This window comes from Sinocyclocheilus grahami, unplaced genomic scaffold (genome assembly GCF_001515645.1).
Source record: "Sinocyclocheilus grahami isolate Dianchi unplaced genomic scaffold, SAMN03320097.WGS_v1.1 scaffold1782.1, whole genome shotgun sequence".
NCBI lineage: Eukaryota > Metazoa > Chordata > Actinopteri > Cypriniformes > Cyprinidae > Sinocyclocheilus > Sinocyclocheilus grahami.
The window spans coordinates 116,502-129,391 of record NW_015506961.1 but is presented as its reverse complement, the minus strand read 5'-3'; the positions used below and the strand labels follow the sequence as shown (position 1 = coordinate 129,391).

At 39.6% G+C, this 12,890-nt stretch overlaps 1 protein-coding gene and 1 pseudogene across 1 annotated transcript in view; both read left to right on the top strand.

The window, feature by feature from the left end:
• Positions 1 to 82: 82 nt before the first annotated feature.
• Positions 83 to 6,578, top strand: LOC107572610 (ankyrin repeat and SAM domain-containing protein 6-like; annotated as a pseudogene).
• Positions 6,579 to 10,924: 4,346 nt separating this feature from the next.
• The window catches only part of LOC107572609 (aryl hydrocarbon receptor repressor-like), a 41,940-nt gene continuing 39,974 nt past the window's right edge, over positions 10,925 to 12,890 (top strand). Inside the window, exons 1-3 of the mRNA XM_016259028.1 lie at positions 10,925 to 11,070; positions 11,266 to 11,344; positions 12,537 to 12,721. Coding sequence (XP_016114514.1) covers positions 11,283 to 11,344; positions 12,537 to 12,721 — 247 coding nt within the window. The 5' untranslated portion in view covers positions 10,925 to 11,070; positions 11,266 to 11,282. The remainder of the gene's footprint in view (positions 11,071 to 11,265; positions 11,345 to 12,536; positions 12,722 to 12,890) is intronic.

Genomic DNA, 12,890 nt, shown 5'->3' with positions numbered 1-12,890 from the left:
CACGCACGCACGCACGCACGCACGCACACTCACACACACACACACACACACACACACGCACACTTTAGCTTGGTTTTCACAGCCATTGTCTAGTTTTTAACTGATCTCTGGCCAGTTTAATTTTTAATGACCAACAAATGTGTGAACAATGGTGAGTGATATTTAATTGTCTCTAATTGAAACGATTAGCCGCAAAACAAGCCCTAGCAATTAGTAAAAGAACAGAAATTATAGATGCGTCATAATAAAATGTATATATATATATATGTATGAAGAGTTTATTTGCAAAAACAAATAACTAGATTTTCAAAAATCATGTTTTTATTATATTATCATGTTTTTTGTGTGTTTTATTGTGTTAGTTAGCTGTATTAAGTTATTTTTACTTAATCAAAATAACACAACTGAAGTTTGATTCAGATTAATTGAAATCCACAATGAAAAAACATGATATTTGAAAATTATTATATATATATGTATATATATATATATATATATATATACATACATATAATTAAATATTATTTAATGTTATTTCATTAATTGTAGATTGCTGATATAGGAACGATATTCATTCATGGGGTGCTCTTTCATTATTGCACTCATTTTACGTTTTTATGTGTTGTCAAGAATTAGCAAGAAACAGACAGCCTAGGTTTGTCAGGGCAGAATCAGGATGTAAGAGAAGAAAAAGAAACTTCACAGGTGAGAACAGAGTGGCTTTTAACACCTGGGTGCTATTGTATTGTTGTTGTTTTTACATTTTATAAAATCTATTAATGCACAAGTGTTTGTAGGATTATATATGGACCAATCATAAAAAATGTAATTAGTAAAATATAGAAAAAATATGTAACACATTAGTATGATGAACAACTTCTCAGCTATCATTTAGGTACTTATTAGCTTGCATACTGGCTGTTTATTAGTAGGCTACTTAGAAAGCACATATTAATTCCTTATTCTTCATGACCATATTCTGCATCCCATAATCCTACCTAATACCTAAACTTAACAACTACAACGACTACCTTAAAAGCTATTAATAAGCAGTAAATTAAGAGTTTGAGGCGAAAGTCATAGTTAATAGTGAATATGTGTTCCCCATACTAAAGTGTTAAAAAATAATTTAGGATACAAATTATTGGTTGGTAGACAGAACAGGGGGCATCTGGCATAGGGTTGGCTGCTGTAGAAGTAGGCAGGTCTTCTGTAACTGTATTAAAACCCCACCAGCCAGATCCTAAGACTATTGTGTGTCAGGTGCATGGACTGTAGAATAGAACAGAATAAAGTAGTATGTGAATGTGCAAGTATCCATTACTGTGTGCCATGAACTGTACATACAACATACACAAAATACAATTTGAAATATGTAAACAATATACTCTCAGTACCCTTATAAGGACATCTTTGTACTTTATACTCGAAAAGGTGCACATTAGTACCTTAGAGTACCAATATGTACCTTAATGTACAACTATGAAACTTTTTGGGGTAAATAATGTACAAAGATGTCCTTTTAAGGGTGCTGTCCCAGTGACATGCTGTTGTATTTCTCTCTTTCTCTTTCTTTCTCTTTTTCTTTCTCTTTGTTTCTTTCTCTCTTTCTTCTGTTTTATAATCATATATAATAATATAAGCATAAAGCATATAAAGCAAAAAAGGTACGATTAAAAATAAAACCTGTCAATTAGACAAGGGAAAAAACAGGTATAACACTAGACATTCCGTCCCCCCCACTTTTGAAATGATGGCTACGCCCCTGGTTCAAAACATGTAGGAACAAAACTCTTACTATAGTTGGTCCTCCTACACATTTTAACATTTATTTTATTTCAAGTAGCATTTTTTAATGGTTTTAATTTTAGCTTTAGTTGACGGTAACATCCCTGAGATGCAGAAGCTCTTCTGATGGCTCTGGATCTCCGTGTTGCGGTCAGCAGGTCCGGTCATCTGAGCGTGGCTCATATTCTGCTGGAGATCAACAGCAGGAACCGGATGGGTGCCAGCGTCCTGAGCATGGCTGCTCGCGGAGGGCACGCTCACGAGGCCAAACTTCTGGCCTTCGTGGATGATGTCGCTGAGCTGGCGGAGAGCAGCGGAGACTCCAGCCGGAGCTCCCGGAGGTCAGGGCTCTGCTGGCGGCCGCTCAGCACGGACACGAGGCTGTGGTCAGGCTGCTGCTGGACTGGGGCGCGGAGGTCAGCTTCTGCTAGAAGAGCTCGGGCTGGAGCGCGCTGATGCAGCAGCTGGTGGAGCGAGGAGCGGACGCAGATCATCTCAGTGTGCAGTGTGCCTTCGAGCTGGCGCTTCAGCTGCAGCACAGAGACGTGAAGAACTACCTGGACTCCATCACCACCGTCCGGCCGCAGCCAGGTACACCCTAACATCTCCAAAACAATTACCAGCTTCATATTCCTCATATCAGGCGAATTGTGCATATTCTAACACGTCATATTGTGTCAAATCTAGAAACAGGTTTGTGTTGTCTGATAATGTTAATAATAATATTACTCTTAAATACACATTTGATAGTAGCTTGAGTTAGTTGCAGTTGTTTGTCAAGTCACCTTTATTTATACAGCTCTTTTAACAATACAGATTGTGTCAAAGCAGCTTTACAGTGTTAAATAGGAAAATAGTGTGTAATAATGCAGACGGGCAATAGTAAACACTCAATTTTCAATTTAAGGCAGTTCATCATTAATTCAGTGATGTCATCATCCAGCTCAGTTCAGTTTAAATAGTATCTGTGCAATCAAGTCGACGATATCGCTGGAAATTAAGTGTCCCCAACTAAGCAAGCCAGAGGAACCAAACCTCGTAAATCGGTGACAGAATGGAGAGAAACCTTGGGAGAAACCAGGCTCAGTCGGTGTAAAACAACACCTTTTTTACCCTGTCAAAAACAGCTCTGTTCACAGCGAGCCGTTTCGGTGCATTTCTCTTTAAATGCTAATGAGCTCTGCTGACCCCGCCCCTCTCTTCCGAGCCACTCTCTGAGAGACGGTAAACTTTAGCCGCATTCGTCATGGAACTTGCTAACATGCACATTATTAGTGTAGGTGCCAGATACGGTTTGATGTCTTTTATTTTGAAATTGTCACTTCCAGTTTGTTACGTCATTTTGTATAGGTGCATATTACCTGTTAGTTTGGATGTGGATATCTGGGAGGAAGGGGGTGAGTAGCGGGGACGCTCACTTTCTGTTGACCGTTTCACTTTGTTTATTTAATTTTATTTTGTTTATCTTTTGTTTTCTATCTTACCGTAATGAGCTCTGCTGACCCCGCCCCTCTCTTCCGAGCCACTCTCTGAGAGATGGTAAACTTTAGCCGCATTCGTCATGGAACTTGCTAACATGCACATTATTAGTGTAGGTGCCAGATACGGTTTGATGTCTTTTATTTTGAAATTGTCACTTCCAGTTTGTTACGTCATTTTGTATAGGTGCATATTACCTGTTAGTTTGGATGTGGATATCTTGGAGGAAGGGGGTGAGTAGCGGGGACGCTCACTTTCTGTTGACCGTTTCACTTTGTTTATTTAATTTTATTTTGTTTATCTTTTGTTTTCTATCTTACCGTCTTCATGCAACGTGTTGCTGTTCATTTCTATATTGTAATTAAAACCCTTTGCTATCGAAACGCGTCATGGATGTATTCCCATTACTTAGCCCCTTAGCGGGTACTGGCTGCCGCTATAATTAGGAAAGGCGATTTGCAAAGATTCATAAAAAAACCTTACACTCACTTCTTCTGTAGGTGAAGCTGGATCACGAATGATTTGTGTGAACATAAATGCATTTAGCTAGATCAGGGCGCATTCCCTTCAAAAACAATAGTAATCCACTGCGTCTTCAGCGGCTCAGATGTCGGGAGTAAATGACGACTGCTATGTTCATTATTACATCCAACAACAGAACACCTCAATCTCTTAGGAGTCATTCTTGTCTACATCTGCTCCGGCGGTGAAACAATGGCGGACTGATGACAGTCACTCAGGGTCTGTAAAACACCAGTGTCAATAAACAATCGTGGGCGGGGCCTGTGCAGAACTACGTCACTCTGCCAAGAATCTCAGAACAGCCTGATCTGAGAAAGTGATCATGATTTATTGGGATTTTGAAAAAACCGCTGGATGGATTTTCATCATTATAGGGTGGTTGTGTACACACACTGCCAACTCACATTTCAGTTCAAACTTGTAAAAGTGAATTTTGCATCCGATGACCCCTTTAAACATTCCTTGTGTGTTTGCTTAGTGCAGAATTTAAAATAAAAACAAATAGTAGTAAAAATTAACGTGCAGTAAAACCATGATGCTGTTTTATTGTAGGTTTGAACGGAGCAAGAAGTGGGAAAGATGACTTCCTCATCACGACGATGGTACATTTGTGTAGTTTCTGCTTTTGTCAAAGTCTTGGCCTGTCAGCTGAGGAACGGTGCGCCGCTCGCTCGTCTGCCCAATGAGAAGCTGAAGGCCGTCATCCCGCTGTTCTTGCCGCCGTCGAACTTTGAGCCGTGGAACACATGTTATTCGCGAAAATATCCTCTCCCTTCTACCATGCGCTCTTAGCAACAATAATTGCAGCCATTTCAAGAGCAAAATAGTTTAAGACATGCTTTTTTGGGGGGCGTTAAATAATGGCGCAAATACCAGTAATTTTGCGAGCGCAAATGTTACTAAATATCGTTGTGTGATTCATTTTAATACTTTCTTCCCATAAATTTTTGCATCTGAAAGGGAACTCCTACAAATGCATATTCAATAAGGTCATGCGCAAAAATAACTTTTAATAACTTAAAAATAACCTTTTCAGCGCTAATTCGTCACTGTGCGTCTTTGGTAAAACTTGAGAAATATTTTAAAGCCAAAAGACGGTTTGCTCGCTGGTGCAAGCTGTTTGTAAAACTGGCCCCAAAAGTGAAATTAATAAGCCTCAGCCTGAAGGAAGTGCCTCTCTGCACTTACTCCTGATTTCTCTCAACATGAGGACAGGTGAAAAAATGGGAAAACAAAGTAACTTGCTTTATTTATTTGAAATCTCTAAATGTATTTTCTTGTAAATTTAAAAGTAATGTGTTACTTTTCTATTTACTTGAAAAAAGTAATCTGATTACATAGCTCACGTTACTTGTAATGAGTTACCTCCAACACAGCACACACATGTCTCTCTCTGTATTTCTGCTGCTGATTGTTGTCTCTCTGCACTTACTCCTGATTTCTCTCAACATGAGGACAGGTGAAAAAATGGGAAAACAAAGTAACTTGCTTTATTTATTTGAAATCTCTAAATGTATTTTCTTGTAAATTTAAGAGTAATGTGTTACTTTTCTATTTACTTGAAAAAAGTAATCTGATTACATAGCTCACGTTACTTGTAATGAGTTACCTCCAACACAGCACACACATGTCTCTCTGTATTTCTGCTGCTGATTGTTGTTTTTATACACAGATGAGTTATCAGGGATTCTGAGAAAACTTTCTCTGGAGAGATATCAGCCCATCTTTGAGGAGCAGGAGGTGTGTCTGTCATCTGTCAAGCTGTTTGTAAAACTGGCCCAAATTAATGAAATTAATAAGCCTCAGCCTGAAGGAAGTGCCTCTCTGCACTTACTCCTGATTTCTCTCAACATGAGGACAGGTGAAAAAATGGGAAAACAAAGTAACTTGCTTTATTTATTTGAAATCTCTAAATGTATTTTCTTGTAAATTTAAAAGTAATGTGTTACTTTTCTATTTACTTGAAAAAAGTAATCTGATTACATAGCTCACGTTACTTGTAATGAGTTACCTCCAACACAGCACACACATGTCTCTCTCTGTATTTCTGCTGCTGATTGTTGTTTTTATACACAGATGAGTTATCAGGGATTCTGAGAAAACTTTCTCTGGAGAGATATCAGCCCGTCTTTGAGGAGCAGGAGGTGTGTCTGTCATCTGTCGGGCTTCTGTCTGTCTGCTTCCTCTGTTCCTAATGCAGCATGGTTTCAGTCTTTAACGCTCTGATTCTGTCAGAGCTGTGGCGTAATGGTGACTGAGGTTGTGCCAAACACATTGAGATAGGCCGGTTTATTTCTCTGGTTTCTTCCATCGCCAGCCTCTCTCTTTTCTGAATGTAATTCAGAGGCAGATCAAACCCGTCTCTGATTTGTCTGATGAACAGTGATGGATGTTTTGATGCAGGTGGACATGGAGGCATTTCTGACTCTGACTGATGGAGACCTGAAAGAGCTGGGAATTAAAACAGACGGGCCACGGCAGCAGATACTCGCAGCCATATGCGAGCTGAACGCTGGGAAAGTGAGTATGTGATCAGGCTGAAATAGAGGCACATCTGAACTGTAAATTATGTGATAATGAACATCTTCTCATGACAGGGGAGGGAAAGACAGATTTTACAAAAGACCATCCATAACTTCCAGTCGTCGTTTGGCAGCAGCGCCAGTAACCCTCGACTGGCGGGGTATCCACACTGTGAGTGTCACAACACTGTTACAATCCCAACACTTCTACAATCACAACACTGTTACAATCACAACACTTTTACAATCAAATCAGCAATATAATCAAAACACTGTTACAATCACATTTTTCTGTTTGACTCCAACATTTGGTCTATCACACACTTTTTTTTTAAAAAGAGCACATGCTTTTGTAGTCTTTCATCAGAAACATTAACATGCCATCCAAGATGATCTTAATTCAGTCTAGACTAGTTCTCATAGTGATGTGGACAAACCTGAGCATTAAACTTCAGTCTCCATGTCTAGAGAGCAGACGTGAGGCTGGATGACCTAGCAACCAGCCAGAACACCCTAGCAACCACACAGCAACACACCACAGTAGTGCTGTCAAACAATTAATCACGATTAATCGCATCCAAATTAAAAGTTTTTGTTCACATAATATTTGTGTGTACTGTGTATATTTATATATATATAAATACACACAGTATATATTTTGAAAATATTTATATGTATATATTTATATTATATATAAATATATTTAATATATACAAATATTTTCTTAAATATATACATGCATGTGTGTGTGTATTTATATATACATAATACATATAAACAGTACACTCACATATGTGTTAAAAACTTAGGATGCGATTAATCGTTTGACAGCACTACACCACAGCATATCTGGTAGCTACTTTATCTGTAGCCTTGATGAACGGCGTTCAGCTCCGTCAGCAGACGGTAACGAGGCTGAAGTGCAGATGAAGATTTCTCCTGTGTTTCTTCAGAGGAACATCAGGACTGTGCTGATGGCGTAACGGCCTCGTCGTGCATCACGGAGCTCTGTGAGTGAGCGAGGGCACTTCAGGCCACCAGTGATCTGAGATCTGGGTCATGAACGACTGAACCGTCAGTATCTCCGCATCTTACATGAATGTACATCAGTCTGCTGTGTCAGAAGAGATTTGGAGCAGAATGAGCTTTTATATAGTGTTTGTGTCTCTGAACATATGAACTGTTCCAGACTGATGATGATGGCAGAATACATTTAAATACTGTAGTTGTATAGGACTATCATTTATTGTTATTCTGTTTTATTTGTATTTATAGATTTTTAAGCACATCATTAATTGGTTTTAGTTGCAGAGTTGTGAAACAGTTTCATCATCTTACAGATACAATCTTAATGTTTCTGGTACATTATTGAATCCAACCACATTCAAGATCATCTGTGTTGTTCCTTCTTTTGACGTTCTGGAGTAATGGACGCTGAGTGCGTGTTTCTATGAGAGACCTCATATTCTCATGAGATCATAGATTTAGTTCATGTGTGATCACAGTCTGTATGTGAAGTGATGATAGAGAGATACTGACATTTGTAAACTGAAAATGTCCCATAAACTCACAGTTTCAGTTTAAGCTTCTTTATTGGCATGACAGATATTTTTACATTTGTATTGCAGACAAAAATCAGTGTAATGACAAAAAAATTATATGCAGACACATGATCCTGGCCAGACATGTATTCTGTTCTGATTCTTCATCTGATTTCCTCTTTAGAAACGACTGAAACTCAATTCCAGAGCATGTGTTTGAATAAACTTTTGCTGTTGATCGTTTTTTCAGCATTTGTTGTGATGATGTGTGATGTTTGTGAAGGACCAGCACGGAGCGGATGTGAATCAGTGACTCGGTTCAAGACTCGTTCGTTCCACTCGATCTGCCAGCGACTCGCTGACCTCAATAACACAGCAGAGTTACTTCCAGCCTGAATGTTTGCAAACATGAGATTATTCATCTCCCTGCTTCATTCTCTCCTTCACTGAGAGTCTTTGTGCTCACAGACTCTGTTAAAGGCTTCAGGATCATCTGACACATTCAACTGATTCATTTCTGCCAAATGGGTCAAAATTACAAGTTCAAGGAGTCTGAGAGTAACTGAACACTGATGGGCTTCACTGAATGAGTTATTTGCTGATCTCATCAGTGGAAGATGCAGTCAGAATCATGTTTATAATATTAAACACACGCGGAACGCTGGGTAATATCACCAATGTCCTGTGTTTAATGCGACTTTTATTTGCTTCATTAACATTCACTCTCATCCTCTGATGAAGATTACTGTGTTCATTCATCAATCAAATGAGGTCAAGCGCATGCAGCTTTATTTCCCACAGTCCTCTCTGTCAGGGGTCAGAGGTCACGTTTAGGGTCAGCCGTATGTTTCTGAGGACAGTGAAAGCTATCAGATGTACAGTGTGTGAAGGGTTGCGTGCAGAGTCCTGATTGTGTGTCACTACAGTGAGGGATTGTGGGAGATTAAACACGCTGATCCTGTAGAGACGGATGGGATTTATCCTCAAACAGAATGAGTCGTGCAGAGCATCACACACACACACACACACACACATACACACTCTCTCTCACACACACACACACTCACTCACACACACACACACACATACACATACACATACACACTCTAACAAACACTCACACACACACACACACACACTCACAAACACTCACACACACACACACACACACACACTCTAACACACACATACACACTCTCTAACACTCACACACACACACATACACACTCTCTAACACTCACACACACACTCTCTAACACTCACTCACACATACACACTCGCTAACACTCACTCTCTCACACACACATATACATACACACTCTCTAACACACACACACACACACTCTAACACACACATACACACTCTCTAACACTCACTCACTCACACACACACACACACACTCTCTAACACTCACACACACATACACACTCGCTAACACTCACTCTCTCACACACACACATACATACACACTCTCTAACACACACACACACACACTCTAACACTCACACACACACACACACACACACACACTCTCTAACACTCACACACACACACACACACACACACACTCACTCTCACACACACACACACACACACACACACTCTCTAACACTCACACACACACACACACACACACACACTCACTCTCACACACACACACACACACACACACACTCTCTAACACTCACACACACACACACACACACACACACTCACTCTCACACACACACACACACACACACACACTCTCTAACACTCACACACACACACACACACACACACAACTATTTTGTTGTTAACAAGTAACTATGCAGGAAGTAATAGGTAGTACTACATTAACACTTAACTTAATACTATTAACTAATAGAGAAGCAAGATTAACTAAGCAGTAAGTAGTAGCAAATTTAGGACAACGGTAGTTCATTATTAGAAATTTGATAATTACTAATAAAATATCCTCATTGAGAACTACTTGTGAACTATGACCAATTAATAAACAATAACCAATTAATTACTAATCACAACAGTAATGTCTTAAAAGTGAACAATTGGGTTCTTTGTGGAAACTGATTTATGAATGTGATATCCCCCAAATAAGTCAGCTACATTTTAAAATTGTGACTACTGCTCTTACCAAAGGATGGATGTTCAAACTTAAACATAGAATAATAATAAAAAGGAAAATTCACTTAAAAATGTTAATAATTAAGAAGTGATGCTGACAAGCTCATGACTGAATTAGTTCACAATTAAGATCTCTGCTTCGTGTCAGTTCAGTATCAATGTGTCCCGCTCCAGAAGACCTGCTGGTGAAATATCACTGTGTATGACTGTATGTCAGATATAAAATATGTTAAATAACTTATTAAATTACTTAGTAATTACTGAGGGGTTAAGGTGTTTTTCACTTTAAAATAATGGTCCAGATCACTAGTAGTTCCTTAGTAGCACTTTAGCTTTCAAGTGAAAAATACATCCGCCTCTGAGTAATTACTCAAGCGTTACTCTGTCAGCCTGCAGGAGCTACTCGTGCTCTGGAGCATCAGTCTAAAGTGTTACTCTTATTTTCACACATTTGTGATTTACAGAGACGCACACGTCTCGCTGCCATTCCTGGTTTTTAAGTCCAACTAATGTTGGATTGACAATATTCATATGTGTAAAACACGCATAACAGCATAAAGTTAGGAAGAAGTTTCATTTATAAGTTAAATATCAAATTAATCGTGCTTTAGTTTTCAAGAATAACAGTTAAAACGTGATTTACCACATTCAGTCCTTTATTATCGTATTTGCTTTCCGTCGATCAGAGTCTGGTTTGTCCTTCAACACTGTCGAATTATTTCAGCTTTAAATCGCCAAATATAAACGAGCAGATGCTTCTCCGCAGGCTACTTCAGTCTGATGCTCTTCCTGAAATCCGACGTTTAAACGTTTCATCTTTTCTTCCGTTAAAATCCATCTGTCCATGAAAGGCATCATATGAGCTTCTGAAGAGAGAGAGAGAGAGAGAGAGAGATCCCTCCCCTGTGTGTGTGTGTGTGTGTGTGTGTGTGTGTGTGTGGCTCAGAATCGCGTGCGAAGAGTCTGGCGTGTCATTCTGTGGAATCCGCCACCTGAAACACAGTATATAACAGCAAACACACACACACACACACACACACACACACTCGAGTCTCTGCTGCAGCTCATTCTGCGCTCGATCATCACACAGCAGGTACTTTCATATCGATTTATTGATGATTACAGATGCTTGCTTTGACTGTAAACAGCACCAGAGTCGTTTTGGAATGAATCAATCATATCCATTCTACCCGTATTTAAACTAGTGTAATGGAATCAGTGTGATTAATGATAGATATCTAACTGAATGCATTGAATTATTGTTAGGAGCCTGTTGCATGTGTTTCAGCGCATCTGTTGGTGAAGATGATTCCTCCTGGAGACTGTCTGTACGCTGGGAGGAAGAGGAGGAAACCCGTCCAGAAGCAGTTAAGACTGGTTCTCTTACATTCACTAACAGCTCTGTGTTTCAGATCATCAGCAGTGTTTAGCAGAAGCATTGTTTTCCTAAATCAGAACATCCTGAAACACTTCCCTTAACAATATCGACAATAATAATAATAATGATAATCATTTTTTTATGGTTTAAAACAACAACTACCACAATACTACTAATACAACTACTACTAATCATTTTTCTTTGGTTTAAAACAATGCCGTAATGAAAACATTAAACGCTTATGTGACACTAACGATGAACATAAGAGAAAGTGAGTCAAACTGTTTGAGTTTGAAATTATTGCAAAAGAGATCAAATCAATATTGAGACCAGAACGCAGCAAAGAAACATTGATAAAACCTCAGAAGATTTTAATCACACGGTAAAGTCATAGCCGTCCCGAGATGAGGCGTTAGTTGATGTTGAATATATTCATAGCTGCTTTTGAAGAGTTCAGGGATCGCTGGAGTCGTGAGCTAAAGCTGGAGCTGGTGAAGCTGATTGAGTGCTGTTATGTGAATGAGAGTCAGACGCACCTGCTGCCGTTGGCTAATTTCTTCATCTCAGATAAAGTGACCGGTCCTCGGGGTCAAGCGTCAGTGCGGTGTGAGAAATTCATGCATTAATTTATTTATTTGGCCTCGTGAACCGAGTGGAATAATGTGTTCAGTGTGCAGCGAGATGAAGAACATCACTGAATATTTGACTGAATATCACCTTTAACCCTCACCGACTCAAGCCGGGCAATTATTGATTAGTATACATTTGTTTTTAGAAGCCACTGGTTGTAAATATCATAATTTTGGGGCAGAATAAGAATTTGTCTCAGGCCTTGTGAATTTTATAGTCTCAAATTTTTATTAAATGATCATTCTTTATTTGTTATCATTCATAATATTATCACACATAATATTGTTATTTGTGTCACTGAACATTATGAGAAATATATTACAGCTCAAAGATGTGTATTTCTAGTGTTGTCATTGGCTGTGTCTGTGCTGTGTGAAATGTAAAGAGTACATGTTGTTGCTCTGTGCTTCTGAATGTGGTTTAATCCAGAGTAAAGGGTGTTTTCTGTGAATGCGTCAGGCGTGTTGTAGTCTGGCTGCCGTTGATCTCTGAGGCTTGAGCTCAGTTGATTCTGGCTCGTTGTTGCTTCATAACACTGTTGTTTTGTCCAGCAGAAAACCAGCGGCAGTGACGGAGAAATCGAACCCGTCGAAGCGGCACCGCGACCGTCTGAACTCTGAGCTGGAGCGACTGGCCAGCCTGCTGCCCTTCTCCCCCGAGATCATCTCCAAACTGGACAAACTGTCTGTCCTGCGCCTGAGCGTCAGCTACCTGCGGGTCAAGAGCTTCTTCAGTGGTGAGTGTGTGTGTGAGTGTTAGTGTGTGTGTGTGTGTGTGTGTGTGAGTGAGAGTGAGAGAGTGAGTGTGTGAGTGTGTGAGTGAGAGTGTGAGAGTGAGAGAGTGAGTGAGAGTGAGTGAGAGTGTGTGTGAGTGTGTGTGTGTGTGTGTGTGTGTGTGTGTGTGTG